The following is a 22,650-nucleotide window of genomic DNA, read 5'->3' on the forward strand; positions in this document are numbered from 1 at the left end:
TGTTGGCGCATTATGCTGCATGCATTAATAGATATGGCTCTTAAGAGAGGGAAGTTGTTCTAGTGGGTGACCTATTCTAATTACATAAGGTTGGTTTGATATGAGGCAATTAGGCATGTAACAATATATCGAATTTCGCGGTGTCGTGATAAAATAAATTCTCGATACCATCGTGGGAATGCCACGGTAGTTAAGTAGCTGCGTTCTCCTAAAGAGCCGGTAATATGACTGTGCGACTACATTCCCCATAATCCTTTGCATGCAACTGCGCGCGCATGTGAGAGCAGACTCACTCCACGACCGTTCGTCACAGCGAGAAGCTGGCGTGAACAAACTGAGTGAATGTGTGTTTTTGAGTTTTTCTATGACTTTCAGGGAAATGGCTGGGCTTTATTTATTTTGGTTTTCTTTTACACACATCTCTACCCACTCCCCTCTCTCTCTCTCTCCCTCTCTCTCTGTCTCTCTCTCTCTCTCTCTGTCTCTCTCTCTCTGTGTCTCTCTGTGTATCTGTGAGTGAGGGATTGTGTATTATTGAGTTTACAGTATTTCTAATTTGTTAATTTTGTTGTTGTTGCATGGTCTGATTGTTCTAAGTTCTGTATATTTGATTAATATTAAGACTACTCTATCCTCATAATTTGATGTCATTCAGATGACTTTCTAGTAATAGTACTACACTACTTTTGTTCAGAGTAGGTTAAAAAATACTGAATGTTTCCATTTTCATGTTCTGTCACTATAGTTTTAATTAACATAGGCCTATTTAGCAACACATTGATTTTTATTTGATGGATTTAAGGATTCTTAAAATAACATCTGTGCAAATGTGAAGCCTGGACCTCACCTGATGGATCTTTAATGAAAGCTGTTGTATTTCTTTCCTCTATGTTTGACTATTAATGTTTTCAATGCACATTTAGGGGGACAGGTCTGCTCAGTTGGTTTATATACAGCAGCAAACTAATGTGGTGCTGATGCAGGCTACATGAGAATTCATGTAAAATGGAAGCTGAACCATGAACAGAACAAAACAACTGGAGACTGCGAACAAACTGATACATGGGTCTGATAACATTTCATTCTGCCAACTGAGAGTCAAACAGGGATTTTTCCCCATGGTGCTTCAGCGTAAATAACTGATGCATTAGATCATTCAGCACATCATGCTAGCAGAAGCAAGCATGTTTATAACAAAGCTATCTTGTTTAAAATCTCCAGAGCAGCTGGAAGAAACTTCAACAAATTGATGTGAATGAATAATACACAACCATTAATCTTTCCAAAGGCCAAATTCTCTTTCTCAGTGTCTAGTTTGGGTGCAGAGCCAGCTGGCTAGTTGCACCCTTTGGAGCAACCCCAGACCCACGGTTACTACAAATTTCAACTGCTCTGGACAACAGTAGCACAAGCAAGCATTTGTCATTGAGAGCAATTCTTCTCAAATGGACAATTCTGTTGGTACTCTATGTCATTTATCTGTTTTGTAAAATGCGACAGTTTCAGGCCACATTCAACTGCCCTGATGATGCTGCTAAAATTAGATGGAGGTTTTGCCAATGATTAATGTTTTACCATTCTCAAAGTAAAAGCGATGGAAGTCATGTCCTTCCACCAAGTTGCCCAGGGCCTCAGGCTCAAATGAAGTTAGACCAGGATCACAAATCTTCCTGTTTCACCAAAAGGAGAAAAAAAAAACAGAATCAGCAATGGACGAGTGAATCAGTATAGCCATTTAGCTGTTACTGTACAAAAGCAGAAAGAAAGATACTTACGCATAGGCTTCAAAGTCTCCATTGTTGATAGACTCAATCAACTGCTCAGTGACTTTGATAATTTCCTGTTTGCGAGCTAAAACACAAGTTCACAGAACATCATCAGCTACACAAACTGATGTAAAAATTGTTAGTTTGTTACTGAATTTCAGGCAAATGTCAGTCTGAGTGGTGCAGAAAAAGGAAATCTGACATCGAATTGGCTTCAAATGGGTTCTAGTCTACAAATTAGCAGGATTTCAAAGTTATTAGAAATGGAAGGCGCTCAAAAAAATATTGCACTAAATTTTTGTCATTTCATATCCGAGTGACAAGACAACAAGAAAGCCTCCCATGACTAATAGTGATATCAGGCAGGGAAATGCAAGATGACACGATTCCTTTCACCCAACAAAGCTCAAAATGAACAAAGACAAACCAATGCTCAGATGCAAGTATTTGCTACAAAAGCAGTTTCAACTAAGTAATGTTGACAGTTACCTTTATTGTTATTGGTGCAGGCTGGGGGATATTAAAAAAAATACTTAATTTGTGCAAAAAAAGACATGTTAAATTGTAAAGAAAGATATAAATCAGTACTTCAGCTACATTGCCTTCACAGCCATAAGCTACAACACTGTGTGTGTGCATGAGTGTGTATGTCAATCAGCTTTTTTACTGTGTCAATGTTATCAAGTCAATGTTTGGGGAAGTCAGAACAGAGGGCAAGTGGAGGAGTCAGAACAGCATCTGTGTCTACAAGACACGAATATACAGCAGGAGAGAATCCTCTTCCTATTCAAATACAGAAGAATAAATCGGATGGAAGGAGCAGATATTTAGGGGTCAAAAACAGAGGGTTTATTTCACTGGAGAGGGGATAGTCAGTGCATTATAAGGACAAAAAAAATCAAACTATAAACTGTATCAAACACCCACTTATCTAAGCTGGATTTGAGACACTTTACATGGAGAGATCACTTTTCCCCAGTAATGGCTGGGTAACAGGAAGGGAACAAAACAGGGCATCTCCCCGCTAACTGCAGAGGGACTTACTCTGAATTGAGGAGGTGGGAGTCTGCCTTGAGTCAGACATCTGTGAGGAATGGCTCTTAGAGCTCAAGATACCGCTCACTAAGCTGCCCAGACGAAGGGCTGTCAGCGGTTGCATGGATGGGTGTGTGATTGGGTATCACGTGTGTGTTGGATGGGGGATGTAACAAAGATAAGGACATACATATGTATATATGTATGGGTAAAGGCAGGATAGAAATTGTGGGAAAAGAAAAATGGATATTTTCAGCAAAAGATAAGATGGAGAAGAAAAAAAGACAATCATTTAATAATACTGAAAGCATAAAAATGTATGCAAAAATAAAAACAAAGAGCAAGCTGTGTTTTGTCCTTAGACACAAGATGGGAGAAATATGGGGATGCGAGGGAAGGCAGGACAGAAAAAGAACAGGGCGGACTGCATTTTCCAAGGAGTTGACAGCTAAAAAGGGGGGTTGCAGCTGTTAACTTGCTGTGCATTTTAACCGCATTGACAGAATGAAGAAAAACATACAAAGGAGTGAGCAGTCTGACTGGAAACGGTGAGGACCGACTGTTGTAACCTCACAGTGTAGGTGAAAACTGTGAGTAGCTAAATCAAACAAAAACACAAGATTCCCCACCTTTTACATCCTCATCCTCAATGGTGGTGTTGGCACTCTCAATTGACTCCTGACAAAGAATGAAAAGAGACAGAGTTTGGATATGTCACGCATCTAACAATAACAATATAGTACAATTTGTGTATGTAATATCATTAAGTGTTGCATGCTTCCGCAAACCAGTCAAGTTGAGGTTACAGTTTATTTTCTTGAGTTATGGCCAAAAACATGTTCTGTGAGGTAAAAGTGAGCTTGAGCTTTGACCATCGATTACCAAATTCTAATCAGTTCAGTTGAGTCCAAGTGGACGTTTGTGCCAAATTTGAGGACATTCCCACAAGGCGTTATATCGCATTCATGACAATGGGATAGACGCAAGGTCACGGTACCTTGACCTTTGACTGCCAAAATTCTAATCAGTTTATTGCTGTGCCAAATTTTTTAAAAATCCTTAAAGAGGTTCTTGAGATACTGCATTCAAGACCATGACACAGACAAGGTTACACTGACCTTGACTTTTGACCACCAAAATCTAATCAGTTCATTGTTTAGTCAAAGTAGCTGTTTGTGCCTAATTCAAAGAAATTGCCTCATTGCATTCTTGAGATAACACATTCATGAGAATGAGACATATGCACGGACAGATGGAGGGATGGACAACCCGCAATCATAATGCCTCTTGCCACGGCTATTGCCAATGTGGGGGTATAATTAAAAGTTTAAAAAGTCAGATTTTGTTATACTAAGTTTTTTTTTTTTTTCATTAAAATATAGCTGACAGGGATGGCATGCAACAAAAGTCCCGGTCTGGGTTTTAATCAGTTAACATGGTTAGGGTCTTAAACCCCTCGGCCACCAGGATGCCCTGATGAACATAATTTATTAAGAGCTGATTATATAACAGCACAAGACGGGGTCTTTTTTTATAGTTGGTGGTGGGTGTTTCATTGTTATTGATAGGAGCAAATGGCTTTGATGTAAATAAAATGCAACTAACAAGTTAAAATTGAGGTTTTATTGTTAATACCTTATTTCCATCCACAGGGTTGTGGATCACAGTTGTCTGTGGTTCCTAAAGAAAACAGATGACAGAGGACTTGAGGAAAGAAATAACTATAGAGGGCCAGAAATAGTATGATGCTTGTGTCTGTCTGTCTATCTATCTATCTGTCTGTCTGTTTATCTATCTATCTATCTATCCATGTTCATAAATACATGCATTTATCTATATGTGTATTTATCATAATGCATCTGGCATCAAATAAAAAAAATAAACCCTTCTTCAGTTGCCTGTTCCCTCTTGTTTTTTTTTTTTTTCTTCGTGCTTTTATCTCCCTTCCTGAATGACATTGTCACTCAGTGTCTCTTTTTTGTGTCTGCTTTTCTCTCATCATCCTGCCTTGGTAATCAGATGTCTGGGCTTTTGTGGAATCGATCCTGATGACCGGCTCAGTCCTTCTAATCACTCACCCCGATTACGCTAGATTATAACATCAGCAGCCTGCATCTGTCTGTCTGTGTGTGTGTTTATGTGTGCATGATGATGAAGAGAGAAAGGAGGATAGACAGAGAGAAAGAGAGAGAGAGAGAGAGAGAGAGATACCATGTGCCTGTGTTCATGCGTAATCATGTCGACAGCAAATGGGGGGACAGAAAGCCTTTGACATCATGCAGAGCAACAGTCATGTGGCCTGACGTAGACAGCCGGTCAGCAGACACCATGCGCAAGCCAATGAATGACGGCCAAATCGCTCAGGAATGTAGCATCATAATGAGTCTAAGGAGGCGACATCCTCACACTCCAGCCATGCACAGACAAACTACATGAGCAGCAAAGCCTACATAACACCCCCTCGCAACTTGTCAAGAATTTCACCATCAAATGCAAAATTGAAAGCACTAAAGTACATTTAATGACACGGTAGGAGCATGCATGGTGTCGGTGTGTAGAGAAAGGAGAGAGCAGGGGCTCTTGCAGAGGAAAGGGGGGCAAGGGTGGGGGTTGAGGTAGAGGTTGCCCCTAACTACAGATTTAAAACTAAACTACACAACTACACAATCCAAACGTGTGTAAAGGCTTATTGTTTCAACCCAACAATATACAGATCCAGCAAATCCAAACTGCCCAAGCTCTGTATGCCCCATGCATGCGCTGCTAATTCAGATGAATGAACACATCAATCTGAATTATGAATAGATCATTTTTAGGATTAGCTGTATCAAATATGCTGGAGCTGGGACATGCTGCGCAGCCACAAAAGCTTTTACACACTATTTCATTCAGGGATAGCCTAAAGTTGAGCTCGACATTTGTTTCACCCATAATATCTTCTATATTTTTATAAAGCTGGTTAAGAATTTCAGTCAAGCAAGGCTGAGATCAAACAGGAAATGATCTGAGCCCATGTGAAAGGGTGAACCTGTACCTCCTCCACAGTGGGGTGTGTAAGGTGGGGAGGTGTTAGAGGTTTTGTGGATGGAGGTGCGGGTGTAGGTGAGGTTGTGCATTTATACCAGCGCAGGGGCAGGGCCAGTGTCTTTAGGACTGGTCACTGTGTTGGCTTTGTTGTTGACCTGCAGGGGCAGTGTAGAGGGCAAATGACACACATACACACTTTTCAGACACACGTTTGTGCACACACACGGAAACACACACACTCTGGCTAGGGTCCATTCCAAAGAGATCCTCCCAAGTCATGTGTCCCAAAGATGTGATGTCAATGAGTGTTACACTGATACCAACTAAGATCTTGTTAAATATGTTTCATAAAGTACCCTTCAGCACAAAGGTAGATGTATTGAGGAAACTAGGCTGTGCAGATGGTAGGGATAAATTAGGAATGCATCGATGAAATTCTGCAACAATAACAATGTGTTAAACAACAGTTTGGCCAATACTGAAGATACAAGGCCAATACAAGATTAGCCACATTTGAACAAATCATGATGACATTAAATAATATAATAACCTTCGCCCAGTATTCCTTTTTACTGGATAAAGTGTGAACGCATCATAATGTAACTCGGATGCCATCGGATGCTAACAGCTAACAGCTGACGTTAACTAGCTCTCCTCCTGCCAATGTCAATTCAAATTTATTGAAGGCAGGGCCCCATTCATTCCTATGAAAGTTGCTGCATTAAGCCAAAAATGCTTACTTTCTGTAGTATGAAAGTACCCACATCTTCCACACTGTCTGGCCCATAGAGGAACCACACTAGAGGCTTAAATCCGCCAAGTACACCTGAGTGCAGCAGAGCAGCTGACTTCCAACAGCTGAGCAGCTGACTTAAGGTTTAGCGCTCCACTAGCTTTAATAAGGATAACATTATTTAATTGTGTGGCTCATCTAGACTTTCCAAATGTCATCAGACCAAATCTTGATCTTAAATCCAGACATTTCGCGGGAGGTTGTGACTCAAAAAAATGTACCCACTGATTTACAGATGTCTCTTTCCAAATAGGCTATACGTCTATGGGAAAAAAGTATTTTTGGGCCCAATGGCATCATGTGACGGACTCTGGAAACTGTAGTACTACTGTTTGGTTACTATGAAAATTGGCTTCAAAGTAGGGCCGTAACGGTACATGTATTTGTGTCGAACCGTTCTGTACGCGACTTTCGGTTCGACCCTGTAATTATTGGGCGCAGGATATTATTTTATTTTGTTTTGTTTTATTTTAATTCCGTTTTTGCGAGCCGAACCATTTAAAATATCTAGTTCCCCGACGGACATAATTGAGTGATGGACCGAGTCCCGTAAATCTCCGCTTTCACTTTGTGCAGCGCATTCTCGCATTTTGACAACATGGCAAGTGAGCCTGACGAACCTGAAGACCCACCCGCAAACCTTAAGTCTTCCGTTTGGGAACACTTTGGTTTCAGGGTAAAATACGAAGATGGAAATAAATAAGTTGACAAGACAAAAGCAGTGTGCCAACACTGCAGAACAGCAGTCGGGTATGTACTTGGAAACACGTCTAACATGCTAACGCATCTAAAGCGACACCACCCGAGTTTGAATGTTAACCGGCATGACTAGAAAAAGCAATCTGGTGCAAACTACGATATCGTCGTCGTTTAAAAAGAAAAAGCGTTTCCCTGACCATCGCGCTAAAGAAATAACCAACGCCACTGGAGTTGAGTAAAATTGTTTAAGCTGCACTTTAGATATAAGCATGTTTTGTTTACTGCACTTTAACTAAGTGGGAAAGCTAACTAAGTTCCTAGTAAAACTGAATCTGAGCAGGCTTTAAAGCTGACCAGCTGCACTATACTTTTTATTTTAATTGAGTAAAACTGTTAAAGCAGAAATGTATATTTATATTTTTCATTCAAAAAATGTGTTAAAAAACAGCAGGATTTTATTTTTCACTTTTATATTTCTATTTTCATTCAAACAATTTGAAAAAGCAGGATTTTATATATATATTTGTTTCATTCAAAAATTGTGTAAAAAGAGTTAACTGCTGTGGTGGTATGTTTTAATAAGGTTACCAATAAGTAAAAGATATTTAATAGTTGTCTATTTTTTTCATTACTGTACTGAAAAAAACCGAACCGTGACTTGTGAGATTTTTGTATACCGTTACACCCGGCCCGGCACACTTCCTGGGGGCCTGGTGCGTCCCCTAACAAATTAATTCTGAGGCCTCTGTTCGTCCCAAATACGTTTTCTTGTCCCCGGGATGACGGGGAGCTGTTAGTCTCAAGCCCTGCTTTTTAGCCTGTGGACAGTTGTTGTGTAACAACAGCATAACATTGGCTGCTGCCATCGATGAATGTCATCTCATTTGCCGATAGTCCGATGGTAGTCAACAAGATGAGTAATACCAATATTTGACTGATAGATCGGTGCATCCCTCAGAAAAATATTAAAGTAAACTGCTCATGTTTCTCAAACCAAATTTCTTAATAGGTAGCACATTTTTATTGTATTCTAAAATGCTAGACATAGGAGAAATAAAAGGAGGCTGTTAGTAACAACATGGGGGAGATCAGGAGACAGCTGTTTAACCACCCACCCTGTCCAATAAGGTAGTAACAGGTAAGAAAACATTTATTCAATGGCCAACCAACACGGACACTATGCCAACAGACCCTCCTCCAACTGTAAACTTTCTAACCATATGAATGTAGATATGTCCTGGTTTAACCAATTGAAGGAACTGTGAGATCAAGCTAAGAAATAATAACCATTGCCCACTGCTTGGACTGACTGTCCCTGAATGATGTACCGGTAATTAAGTGCACATAGTACCTATCCAGAGGGCTCCTCAGACAATGAACGTTCCAGCAAACTAATGCAAGTAACAGGGCATTTTCTTCACTGTGCAAAGCAACTCACCTTAACGCCATCTGGCTTCTTGTTGAGCAAACTCTTGGCTGCTGTAGGAGGAAAGAAAGAGACAAACACTTCATCATGAGAGTTCACAAACAGAGTCCGGAGCCTGAGGCTACGCTAACATGCAGCAAGCATATCAGTCAACTGTGCTTATCTTCAAACTCCAGGTGCAAAATCCAACCGCAAGATCCATAATGCAATGCAATAGATGCTTAAAATGGCATCTTTGTTTATGCAAGGTTGTCCTCCTACTACATACTAATTCACATGTGAAGGGCTGAAGGGTGGGTGGTTGATTGGGTGTGTATTTAGCAAAGGGATGAAAGGGGTAATCTACCTATCTCCAACAGAACCACACAGCATTCTTAAACTGACATTTGCACACATACACATGCACTTAACCACTAGCACCCACACATACAATCCCACCGCTCTTCTCTCGTTGAATTTCTCATGGTAAAAAGGAATCTGAACACTTAATTGCATTTCAAAATGCATGCTGCATCCTTGTCTAAATTTCATTCTGATCTCATTTTGGCACTTTTGCAAGCTTGAGGTTTAATTTTGCTCTTTTGAATACCAAACACCTCATCTTCAAGCATATGTGATTGGCTATTAGAGGACTGAGTAAGGCCTAAACATCACAGTTATTTCGTTGGGCCCAACCCCGTATATTTCCCTGTCATTCCAAAAAGCTTACCTCAAATGGAAACCACAATCCAAACAAAAGAAGGAAAGAAATTTGAAAAAGGAAGAAAATGATGAATAAAAAGAGACACAAATGCACTAATGCATTTTACTGTAGAATGAAGAGAGAAAGCAGGCTGGTAAGAGCCTGAGAGAATAGAGATAGGTCAAAGGAAATGCATGCAAAAAGGTATGATAGAGTGCAAAATCGCGATAATGTGAGAGAGAGATAAAGAGAGATGGCTCGGTTTACCAGTGGCACCTTTGCGCCAAAATCATCTCTGCTCAATAGAAAACAAATGCCGAAGGCATTCAAAAACAGGTGTAAAAGCCTCTATTCTATAGGAATAGTTCAGATTTTTTTGAAGTGGAGTTGTATGAGGTACTTATCTATAGTCACTGCATTACCTACAATAGATGGCGGTCGGCAAGGCCCCAGTTTGGAGAAGCAGATGGGAGTACCACCATGGAAGCAAAGCAATGTACTGCTGTGGATGGGGTATTAGTGGGTATTAGTAGCAAAACGTATTTTAGCCTCCTAAAAAAGGCATACCTAATAAATCCATATCAGTCTAATTGGATGCTATATTGAGAATATTTTCACTGTTTTACCTTGTAGCCCTTTCCTTTTGGAACTTCCATATTCCTACACATATCTCTCTTTCTTTCTTTCTTTTTGCAGTCTTCATAAACGTATCCTCTTCACAGCAAATGGCCTTTCATCATTGCTGTTATAATCACTAATTTTTTTATTTTCTTGTTTTCAACAACAGAACTTATGTATACCTATGCATAAACACAACTGTGCTGTGCACTGTATTTTGCTGCAGATCAGCTGTTTGGGTCACATGTTCAGCAGTTAATGGAGGAGACATTAAATACAAGAAAATAAAAAAATTGTGATTATGACAGCAATGACGAACTGCCATTCACTGTGGAGACAAACCTTTGTGCCTGTAACACCTTTTATCAGAGTATCCTTCTTTGCAGAGGGAGACTAAACGGGCTGAAAGAGAGATCTGTATAAAAACAGAAGTTGCAGTTGAGAACATGTAGAGCCAAAGGAAAGGGCTGGCTGACAACAAGGTAAAGTGGTGAAAAGATTCTCAATATAGCACCCACTTAAACTGATATTGATTTTTTTGGGTTGGCCTTTTTTGAAGTGGCTAAAATATGTTTTGCTACTAGCCCCCATTCACAACAGTACATTGTTGTACAGCTTCTATGGTGTTACTCCTGCCTGCTTTTCAAAACTGAGAGCATGGCGACCAACATCTTTTCTAACTAATACACTGACTACAGATAAATACCTCATACAAACTTTATTCAAAAAATCTAAAATAAATGTTTTTAGCTTATGAGATATGTTTGGGTAGCCATCTCTTGGACACCAGGCTGAAAGAGACATACCTGAGAAGTTTCTTGTGACCAGCAAAGTGGTCAATATGGCTCCCTGCAGTGACAGAAAAGAAGGAAAGAAGGAAGTAATGATGATGGAAGGAAGGAAGGAAAGAGGAGACAGAAATAGGAAGATTGATTATAAGGTTACAGCCAGAAAGAGGAGCACAGTGAAAGGGCAACTTGAAGGTTATAGAGAACAAGTCATCATTTCTATGTTACCCTGTAAAGTCTCAAGTGAGGAGGACGGAGAAAGGGGGAGAGATGGCTGGATGGATTGTTCTACATAAATAGAAACATGAAGGATTGCCAGACATCTCACCTTGAGTTTCCTCCTGGCATTGAATTTCTTCAGGCACTCCACAGTTTCCTGCCTGTGCATCATGGAAGCTACAGTGGACCGTTGCTGCAGAAAGAAGATGAGAGGATTTGAGGATTAAAGAGAGAATAGAAACAATGGATGGGAAGAGTGTATGCATGTGTATGTGTGGGCAATGAGACTGTGTGTGTTCATGCAAGTTGGATCTGATGGCTTGACTGAGGCATAACTTATAATCGTGTATCGTAAGTGTACAGGTCTTTATTTCTGTCTGCACCTGTATATCTTCTTGTGTGTGTGTGTGTGTGTGTGTGTGTGTGTGTGTGTCCACATACGCAGATCCAGGGATGTTTGAGGGCCTCTGCGGCAGTGATGCGTTTACTGGGGTTGATGGTTAGCATCTTGTTGATCAGATCTTTGGCCTCAGGAGTTACAGTGTCCCACTCTGGGGATGGGAACTTTAAAAAACAAAAGCATATGTGATATGTGATTTCCTCTGCCAGGTTGTGAACAAAAAAGATATGGTTCCTTTCAAAATAAAACAAAAACTATAGTTTCTAACTGATTTATATGAGATAAAATTTTGTTTTTTCTTTCATGCTATGGAGATTAATGTATGCAGACATCCAAATTCAAATAAACATGAAAATACAAACATTCAATCTGTAAAGATCCATCTAAATTCATCATAGAGGGAACAGGTGAGCAAAGCCCAGCAGTAGTTATAACAGTGAATCATCTGAGAGGGAATGTGTGGAAATATTTTGGATAAAAATCACAAATAAAGGTGATGCTTTTTGCGGGTGTTTAAAAATCATGCTGCCTTATGTAAATATTACCATGACAACAAATCTTCAGTAGCAAAAAAACTGTAAACTGTATCAGTAAACCCTAACCTTCAGTGTATTTTGGGATTGGGTTATGTGGGTTGCTTTTGAATTAAAGGGGACCTATTATGCTTTTTGTTGTTTTATATTTAGTGTTACAGTGTTGGATATTTATATTAAACGTGGCCAAAGTTTTAAATAACAAGGTAAACACATGTAGAGGCAAGCCCTGTAAACAAAAACCTCAGGTACGGACCGTTCCAAACACTCAGTTTCCAAAAGTTTATTTTACTCTGGCTGCAGTACGAAATCATAGTGTGCCATTTCTTTATATGGTCATCTGCTCCAGACACACAACAAGTGTTAACATTATGTGGCCTGAACTGTTACATGAAGTTACATGCTAATGCCAAGGAAATATGTAAACTTGGTCGCTGATGATGTTGATTTCTCACATCCGGTTGTGTTCAGAAGCCTTAACTGGTCATTTTTCACATGAGAAAGTGCAACTAAACACAGTCATTCCCCAGCTGCCAGTACATTGCAGAAGGTAGTTACATGCTAACGTAGCGGGGAACATGTAATCTTGGTTGCTAAATTTGTTAATTTCTCCCAAAATTTGGATGGTGTCCTGTTGTATTTAGAGGCTCTTATTGGGGATTTTTCATGTGAGAAAGTGCCATTATTCTCTGTTGGTGCAGAGGCGCTGAGATGGAGAAGATCCAGAAATGCTGGGGTTTTTTGGGAGGGGGGGTTTAAAGGGAAAAGCACTACGATGGAGCATCTCAGACAGATGGTGAATACAGGTGATGCAGCAAAGACAGTATGAAAAAAATCAAGTGTTTTTGAGCAATAAAACACGTAAACATATTCTAGTAGATATACACAATAAATTACAAAAATGTTTCCACTGGTTTGTGGAGTATGTGTGTGTGAGTGCTTACATCATAGGCCCCAGCCTTGATTTGTTGGTAAAGGCGGTGCTGGTCCTCATCCCAGAAGGGAGGGTAACCCACCAGCAGGATGTATAAAATCACACCTGGAAGGAAGTGACACGATAAGTTTAGTGTGTTAACAGTAAATACCAACACACCATAGTACTATATACTGAAAAAAATAAATTATTTACTTAGAAAATACACTTCACTCATTTAACACTGCACAAAACACTTGAAACAACATGAAGCTGCAGAACACTCTTCAGCACACACCTGACCAGGTCAGACAAAGCCATAGACTGAGGCTTTAGCTCCAGCGTCAATTTCATTCAAACAGTTGCAGTGAGAATTTGAATGTTATTTACCACAGGCCCACATGTCCACTGGCTTCCCATATGGGTCTTTCCTCAGAACTTCTGGAGACAAGTAGCCTGGGGTGCCGGCAAAACCTGGAGGAGTGATATGGAGGGAGGGACGAGATGTGGAATGGTAGGCCGGAGCGGGCAATTAAGTGACTAGGCTGTTTGTCAGCTGACTAAATGAGTGATTGATTGATCGACAGATTGGTCGGTTGCTTGATTGACCAACTGATTCAGGTTGAAAAATGGGTGGATGAATACTCACCAAACCATGCCTGCTGGTCCCCCTGCACCTCGATAGCCAGCCCAAAGTCAGCCAACTTGACCGCCGCCCCCTTCAGCTTACTGGCCAATAGAAGGTTCTCAGGCTGGGGGGGGCGGAGTCAAACAGGTTAGAGGTGAGAGGTCACACGCTCTGGGAACAAGCCGCCCACAGACACAGATCTAAAATCAGATTAGCCAAACCAAATCCTAATCGAAACTATTAGGGGTCAATGATGCTAAACTGCTCTTAAATCAGTGTCTGAGGCAACTCCCTTTCTGCCACACAAATGACAGAGAAACAGAAATGTGCACGGGACCAAATCTCTACATGACAAAGGACATTTTTTCACGCTGGAGCTGTGGACTTGCTCCCCAAAGTCTCATGGATTTTGAGAGAGTGAATTGGTAGCTCGCTTGTCCACAGTAGCACCAATCCACTGTTAAAATCCATGAGTGGGAACAAAGTGCACACTGCAGGGAGAAGGATACAGGAGGGAGGGTGTGGTGTAACAGGAGACGTGGGTGTAAAAACAAGTGACTCAGCCACATATGGGTAACGACAAACACACGCTGCACACTAACACAGTTTAGCACAATTATAAATATATGCGAGCCCCCAGCAAGCACACGTGTGCACACACTCAGACGCACACACACATGGACACAGGTGCAGAAAGGTCTTTGCTAACCTAAGGCCAGTTAGACAGTGTGCTCTAATGAATAATACATTTCTTAACATTTAGAGACTCTAAACACAGACAGCCTGTAAGCAGTCAGTTTATGGCAGACATATGACTCAACAGGACACTAACTGACAACTGGACAATATCTACATAATCATTTACATAATGATGAATAAATCCACCTGATTACAAAGCATCTAAAACTTTAAATCACTTCAGAAAAGGACAACTCCCCCATTCAAGTCAACAGACTGGAAATTCCATAAGCCACCACAGTTATTAGGTGTTTTTTTTATCCATTGTTTTTTACGGCACAGTTACATGTTCACATTTGGACAAAGAGGGCTCTCTTGCATTCTCTCCCCTTTTCCTTCCACATAAAAATGCTCTTGGGAGATTATGAGAATATAGACTACCATTAGAATATTCATGACCTTGGAAAATCTTTCACATCTCAACATAATTTTTACATAATTATGCAAATGGTGATCATTCCTGAGGTTCTGGCTTGTGATTGCTCCTATTCCTGTCACCGTGGCGCTGCATTCGGAGTGCTTAACAATCACAGACACAGATGTAGAGGTGCTATCATGCTCCCTGCACCATCAGGGGTAGTATTAGAGGAAGATCCTTATTCTTGACATTGGCAGGATTAGTATTAAAACTTCTGTATTTTTTAACCTAGACCCTATTTTTCCATGTTTTCGTGTCTAGGTGACAAATGGAGGAAACAATTTTTGAAAATGGTCCAGTATTGAGAGAGACTGCTGCAGCCACAGCGGTGAAACAGGCTGCAATGTGATCTCTGTGATCAATTGTGCACTGTCAATGTACACCCACTAAGAGTGCTTGTTTTTGCCACTGACAGGCTCAGATTATTATTACAAGTGTCTGACAACATAATGGAAAGGATCCTACAGAGAAATGAAAATATTTCCCAACCTTTAACTGATCTGTTTGTTATTGTGGCCTAGTCTGACTCAAGGAGGAGTCTCATTCTGAAATCTGGCAAGAGGTGATTTGCAGGAAAAACAATGATGGAAATGTTAGTGAGAGTTGGAGAGAGGAGTGCCAGGAAGTTTGCTGTGTTAGAGTGGAGAAAGCATAGCTAAGTGTCATCTTAAAGATTTTTGATGCCACAGCTGAGTGTTTAGTTGATTTTGACAATGTGGAAAAGTCCTTGAGATTTCAGAATGAGGCTTCTCTTTGAGCGAGACTTGATTACAAACAGGAACAAACAGAACGGATGAAGCAAAAGGCAGGGAAAAACATTTTTATTTCTCTGTAGGGATCCTTTCCATAATGGCTACGGTTACATGATGGCTTCTCATTCGGAATGAAGTGAATCTGAATGAAATCATTCGGAATTAAAGTGTTTCCAGGTAGTTTACATGGGAAATATTAATCCCGAATGAGGGTTTACATGGGAGATCAGTTTAATCGCCTTTATTCAGGTCTGTGCAAGGTTTGGGTCAGGGAAGGTTTCTGATTGGATAGGAGGCAGGGTGGATGTTACGTGTTTACGTTTACCGGAAAAAAAACACTGCAGTCCTCGCTCCGGATAACAAGATGCTTGACGACGCCGTTATTAGTGCCTTTTTCGGGCTTGTTTTGCTTATATTCTTAAAGCAGCAGTACGACAACAACCTTGTTCTGCTAATGCTTCATCTGTTGAGCAGGAGAAGGGAGGCAGAAGACCGTGCTGTGGCGAATGGAAACCAGTGAGTGCAACGAGTCCAACTGCTCTAGCTCAGCCCGTTGCTATGCAGCCCTTTGCTATGCGCGCTATATACGTCATTGCACCAGAAAGGCAAGGAAATGAGCATGCGCGGAAAGACCGGAATGAACTTAAAGAGGAATGAGTGTATACATGCACACAAAATTCTTTCATTCGGAATGACAAACGGAATAAACCACCCCCTTTAATCGGATTTAATTTTCAATCGGAATGACCATTTTTCAATCGGAATGACCGTTTACATGACCACTTTTAATCGGAATGGCCGTTCATTCCGATTAAAAGTGGAATTGAACTGTCCATGTAAACATACTGAATGTTGCGCAATCTCTCTCTCAATAGTGGACCAGTAAATTGTTGTCTTCATTAGTCACTAAGACACAAAAACATGGGAAAATAGGGTCCAGGTTAAAAAATATCCAAGTTTAATGTAACCATACTGGAGCTAAGTCTTAAGTTTCTGCAGTTAGATTCAAACCTTATTCTGCACACCAGAACTGCAGCCAACTTCAGAGCAGAAGTGAAGGTCAGATTATCTTTGTTAATTATCTGAAGCTTTTAAGGCTTCCACATTGAAGAATGGAATAATGTGACTAATGAAAAGATCATTATGCAGGTATTTTTCCTCTCACATGAGAAATGATTATTGATTTCCAAAGGGTATGAACTGTGAGGGGGGGGGGTCACTGGGTATTTCTGAATGTTGCCACCTGTTCTACAGAGTCAGTACTAAACATGGCTGCAGCCGTGGCTGCGCCGCTCATACAAACCTTTAGATCCCTGTGGACGATCCCATTAACATGGCAGTGATGGACACTCTCAAGGATCTGCTGTATGCAGTGGCTGAGGACGGTAGTGTAATGAACAAGCACAGGATTGTGATGGAACAAATGGAAGGAGAGATAGAAAAGGAACGGAGGAAAGACAGAGAAGAGAAGATGAGGGAATTTAATTAAGGGGAAAAGAACAGGAAACAGTCCCACAACAATGTATCATGTGTCCCTTTCATTGCGCTTGTTATATGTGATGCTGTTTTTCTTGATGGGTGACATTAAGTCACATGAAGGTAAGTCGTTTTTCACAAGATTTAATGTATTGCACTATATAGATGGACCAAAGCTATACAGTGTATATAACAAGAAAACACAGATATGCACACTGTCCCTTTCTCTCTCTCTCTGTCTCTCTGGGGAGGAAGAATTTCAATGCAAAGCTGGCAGCGTAAGGTAGGCTGTGTATGATTAATACCGCAGGCTATATGTCGTTAATCACCTTTATAAATAACTCTGTGAGATGCCTCAGAGACAAGGCAGCTGTATCACACCTCTGAGAAGACCATATGTGAAACACACAAACATACACACCAGTAACAGACAGAGATGCATAATGGCTGCTGTGCTCAGCAGTGTGTGTTTGTGTGTGTGTTTTTGTGTGTGGGTGTGTGTTACCTGGCATCGGCCTCACTGTAGTACTCCCTGGCTACGATGTCCTCAAACAGCTCTCCTCCTGTCACCCTGTGGAGAGACAGAGAAAACATTATAGTGTTTCTGTCTCTCTGTATCGAAGTCTGAAACCATCATTCATTTTTTTTAAACTGCACTCAATCATACACACACACACACACTTTGTGCATTTTAGAGACATTCTTACATACACTGTATTATCACATCCATTAACAATTAGCTAAAGCCATGTACTTTGATGAACAATGTTAACAAGTCTGCAAGTAAGCTTGCATGTGTATGTGTGTGTGCACAGAAGAAAGTTTTTAAGGGCACAGATCTATTTAAAGTAGAGCTGCAATGATGAGTCAATTAATTGATTAGTCAAACAACTGAAAATTAATTGGCAACTATGCTGATCATCAATTAATCGTTTTAGTCATTTCTTTTTACAGGTCCAGTGTGTAGGATTTATGGGGATGTATTGGAAGAAGTGGGATATACTATAGTAAGTATATTTTCTTTAATGTCTAATCACCTAAAAGTAAGAATCGTTGTGGTGTTGGTATCTTAGAATAAGCCAATTTTATCTACATAGAGAGCGGCTTCTCATCTACAGAGATCACCCAAAATGAATAAACCAAACACTGGCTCAAGATAGGGCCATTTGTGTTTTTGCTTTTCGTGTCAACCTTCATAGTTCAAAGCCCCTCCATGATGAAAGTGTTGGAAAAACACTGGGGTTTTTTTAACGTGAAACTGCTTCATTGTTTTTATCAGTTTGTTTGTCCGTTTGTTTTGGAGAGGAAGAGACCTCTGCAGTTTAATTTGGCTTCCAGGAAAAACCTCCTGAACGTCTGGATCTTGAGTTATCAGAGAAAAAAGGTGAGCACACGTTGGCTGGTGCTAGGCTAGCGGCTCGTCTAACAGCATCGTAAAAACACTGATTTGTTATGTGAAACTGCTTTATTCAGTGTTTTTGTCGGTTTTAATCACTAGGCGAGGAAGAGACCAAAGAACACTGAAGGAATTCTTACTTTCAGCTGCTTGCAATTTGCAATCCTTACTGCTAGATGCCACTAAATCCCCCTAAATTTTACACACTGCTCCTTTAAATATGAGAATTTGATGCTTTTCTTTGTCATACAATAATAAAATCATCTTTCTTTGGCTTTGGATTTTTGGACTCTATGTCAGATAAAACATACAAGCTTAAGATGCCTCTCGGCCCTAGGAGATTACACAGCAGGGCATTCTCACAATTTATTGACAAAACGATTAATCAATTAATGGAAATAATCATTGGTTGCAGCCATAACCCAAAGGGCTTACTGCAAACACACCCTCAAGTCCATCTATCACACATATGCAGGAAAAGAGGATATAGGTCAGGAGCCTGACGCACCAGCTCTTCATAAGTTCAAATGTAGCCTAGTTACAGCGGAGATGAATGCATGACTAAATTAGAAGGGGTAACACCACACAAACTAGTTCATATGCAGACATTAGTTTTTAATTGCCAGGTGTAACTGACAATAATAACAATAATATATTTTATTCATAAGCACCTTTCAAGTCACCCAAGGACACTTTACAAAACCAGATAACACAGTCAATACATACTAAAGATAACAGTAGATAGAAATAACAAAGAGCAAAAGACAATAATTAAATATACAGATAAGGGAATACATTCATAATGAACACATTATGAAGCACAGAGAAAAGATCATCTAAAAAGCTTAGACCCTGAGGGAGAGCATTCCAGAGGTTAGGGCCAGCCGAAGCAAAGGCCCTGACACCCATAGACTGGGGTCTGAGGGGTGGGTGATGTTAAGCTGGGCGTCACAGGAACCTAATGAGCAAGTCGGTGTGTAGGAATGGAGAAGATTGGAAAGGCAGGAAGGCGCCAAGCCATAGAGAGATGCATAAACAAGGAGAAGTACTTTAAAACAAATGTGGTATTTAACTGGAAGCCAGTGCCGTTGAATAGTGAGGATGATGTGCTCTCAGGACCACATGTGGCAAAGAACACCTGCAGCTGAATTCTGGATGTACTGTAGTTTTTTTTTAACCCCCAAGAGGATACACCAAGGAGAAGGGCATAACAGTAATTTAGTTAGGATGAGTCAGAGTCTCTGCGACAAAGTGAGAAAAAGAGAGGCACAGTCTGGAGATATTCTTCAGGTGGAAAAAGGCCATTTTGGTGATGTTTGTCAAGACAGAGGGAGGAGTCTAAAGCTAGATTTTTTTTTTACCTTAGCAACAAAGGATGTAATAAAACAAAGAGGTTAATGTGAAATAGGGTTCACACCTGGCCCAACACTAGAGCAGTAACAGTTAATCAATTATTGAGTTTTGTTTTGTTTTTTAAGGAAAAAAAGTGAAAGCCTCTGATTCCAACTTCTTAAATGTGAATATTTTCCAGTTTCTTTACTCCACTATGACAGTAAACTGAATATCTTTGGGGATTTCATTTGAGGACATCATCTTGGGCTTCTGCAAACACTGTTTGACATTTTTCACCATTTTCTGACATTTTACAGGCCAAACAACTAATCAGTCAATCATGAAAACAACTGACAAATTAATCAACAATGAAAATGACTGTTGGTTGGAGCCCTGCCCAACACTTAATCAAAATGCTGTTTAATGATGAAGTAAACCTCCACTCACTCCAAACTGCATATGTTTCATGCATGCAAATAGAAATAAAACAATTTCATTTAACACATAACTTGCCCCCCTAAAACTGTTAGTTCGTAAATCCAATCTGATGCTCTTCACTAATATGAGAGAATTGTTGTTCGAAGAGACGGAGCGTTCTATTTCCACATGAATTAATGAACCACTGAGTTAATCACACGTTCACTCAGCTTGGCGCTCTGCTGCTCTGTCTCCCCAGACAGAGTGCCCAGAGAACGCTCTGCTGCTCCAAGAGTTTGGTGTTCTGATTAACCGAACGGAACATTCCAACAGTGTTCCAAATTATAAACGGTCCAGTTTGTGCCAGAGTACCATCCGGCACTTAGAGCGAGTGTTTCCAAACGCACCCATAGTTTGTCGCTTCTATCGGAGTGACTAGTAACAGATTTATCATTACTTACATTCTTTACTAGAAAAGATTGTCGGTATGACCTTCGGCTCCTCCAACCCGCATGTTTAAGTATCCTTGGGCAATACACTGAACCCCAATTCCTGGTGGCACCTTTCATGGTAGCCCTGGCCACCAGTGTGTGAAAATGTGTTTGACTGTGGCATGTAGTGTGAAGTGCTTTGAGTGGTCGGAAGACTAGAAAGGCACTTTATGAATGCAAGTCCATTATATTTACGACCCTGGTTTAGAAAATCACCAGTTTGAATTACCTAGGCCTTTGGAAGGACTTTACACACACTTAGAAAAGGATTTACGAAAAGCTGGTCCAACCCAATCCAGCTTCAAGAATAAACAGAGTGAAGATGTCACACCTTGATCACACTCTGTTATCTGTACCTTTTATGGCTGTCAAATAACAGTATTGGCTGGATTACAGACCTTGATGAACTACCTCCACTTACCCAGACATTGCGTGGTTTTGGCCTGACTGCATACACTTTGGTACCTCACAAGGTGACACCTCGGTCCCACATGGTGTAATATACCTTCACATTCTCTATAAGAATATTTCTATACAGTGCTAACCTTATACAAATACATGAGTTAGAAGCAAGAGTAAAATGAGACAAAACATGTTATATTCGTAGGGTGGTTACAATCGACAGGGAATGTGTGTGTGTGTGTGTGAGAGTCTGTTACTCACAGATCAAACACCAGATAGTGGAAACCCTCTTCTGATATGCTGTCATGGAGTCGTACTGTCGAGGAGATTTAAGAGAAATGCAAAACACAAACACAGGACAGAAGAGGAAAAGAAAGAGAGGAGAGAGCCAAACATAGAGCAGTCAATACCTCAATACAAATATTGCCAATGCTCATTATTTACACTTTCCTTTGTGCTTGTGTTCCTCCGGTTAGGTTATTAGTTGTCAGGTGCATCAGAAATACAGTGGTAATATGCAGAGGAGCAGTGTGAAGCACTAAGTGTAAATCAAGTAGCAACAAGAGGATGCAATGCGCAATATATTCTACCTCCACTTAATGTGATGATTCATGCTGATATTAAGAGTGGATACATTCTGAAACAGTTTCTCAGCACAGATGCCATCCGCACAATCACTGTGATGACTGTAGGTGAAACCTTTGAGAATAACTAAGACTCAAATGAGTCTGACAGTCAAACTGTACATAGCTATTTACAAAAATAAAGCCTCAGCTATAAGCTATATAACTTTGATTAATTAAAACTGGCTGTTGCCTCAAGTATTAACTAAATAAAACACCTTGATAACCCCAGTAACAAAGCTGTACTCACACAGTTCTGCCTTACAAAGGCTAACAGCAGCAACTATGCTAACACAAACTGAGAAAAATGGCTTCAAAGTTTTTGACTGTCCAGTCAAGCAGAATAAGATTGAACCAGAAAATGTTGTCACAAGATAGAACAAACATCCAAAGGTTTACTTTCAGTCACAACTCAGTTTTGACCAAAACTGTAGTTACTGTAGTTAGCCTGTGTAGGGCAGAGTTAGCCTTGTATTAGGTAGGTCAGGAAAATGGCTAATAATTAGGACATTATTATTACGACATTTGAACATCTGGGGGCTCTGCTTTAAGAAATGAATATTCAGTCAAATCTTATGAAAGGGTAAATATCAGGGCTCAGCAACATATCAGCATTATGACTTTACCATGATAAAACTAGATATCATATTGGATTTCAGATATCATGTTATTGTAAGTGTTGTCTTTTGCTGGTTATTCAGACTGCATTACAGTAAAGTCATCTAATTTTCAGATTTTTCTGTTCTATTATTTGCCTTTACCTGCTCACTCATTATATCCACATTACTGATGCTTATTTACCAAAAATCTTATTGTGTAAATATTATGTGAAAGCACCCACACCCAATCCTACAATATTGTCATAATATCAATATCAAGGTATCAGATGAAAAATATTGTGATATTTGATTTTCTCCATATCACCCAGCCCTAGTAGACATTAAACATGTGTAAATGCTGATCATTAAACACTCGAATTTAAAGCTTGTGAGTTGATGTTTTTCTTTAAATCCATGTATTGTTTAAATATTTAACAAGAGAAAATAAAAATTGGATCCTTGCAGCTGTGCCGTTTTAA

General features: G+C 40.1%; 1 protein-coding gene across 12 annotated transcripts in view; it reads right to left on the reverse strand.

Moving 5' to 3' along the window:
• camk2d2 (calcium/calmodulin-dependent protein kinase (CaM kinase) II delta 2) overlaps window positions 1-22,650 on the reverse strand; it is a 52,378-nt gene that overhangs the window by 4,064 nt on the left and 25,664 nt on the right. For 2 of the 12 annotated variants that reach the window (XM_049572691.1, XM_049572692.1), the window contains exons 4-19: window positions 21,211-21,265; window positions 17,417-17,482; window positions 16,739-16,811; window positions 13,549-13,651; window positions 13,290-13,373; window positions 12,931-13,025; window positions 11,495-11,617; window positions 11,163-11,246; window positions 10,853-10,895; window positions 8,759-8,799; window positions 5,924-5,983; window positions 4,437-4,481; window positions 3,431-3,479; window positions 2,256-2,276; window positions 1,776-1,851; window positions 1,576-1,670 (exon numbers count right to left, since the gene is read on the reverse strand). In XM_049572691.1, the coding sequence (XP_049428648.1) occupies window positions 1,576-1,670; window positions 1,776-1,851; window positions 2,256-2,276; window positions 3,431-3,479; window positions 4,437-4,481; window positions 5,924-5,983; window positions 8,759-8,799; window positions 10,853-10,895; window positions 11,163-11,246; window positions 11,495-11,617; window positions 12,931-13,025; window positions 13,290-13,373; window positions 13,549-13,651; window positions 16,739-16,811; window positions 17,417-17,482; window positions 21,211-21,265 (1,113 nt within the window). The remainder of the gene's footprint in view (window positions 1-1,575; window positions 1,671-1,775; window positions 1,852-2,255; window positions 2,277-3,430; window positions 3,480-4,436; window positions 4,482-5,923; window positions 5,984-8,758; window positions 8,800-10,852; window positions 10,896-11,162; window positions 11,247-11,494; window positions 11,618-12,930; window positions 13,026-13,289; window positions 13,374-13,548; window positions 13,652-16,738; window positions 16,812-17,416; window positions 17,483-21,210; window positions 21,266-22,650) is intronic. The other 10 variants (XM_049572696.1, XM_049572697.1, XM_049572694.1 and 7 more) reach the window with 7 other exon arrangements.

This window comes from Epinephelus fuscoguttatus, linkage group LG3 (assembly GCF_011397635.1).
Source record: "Epinephelus fuscoguttatus linkage group LG3, E.fuscoguttatus.final_Chr_v1".
Taxonomy (NCBI): Eukaryota; Metazoa; Chordata; class Actinopteri; order Perciformes; family Serranidae; genus Epinephelus; species Epinephelus fuscoguttatus.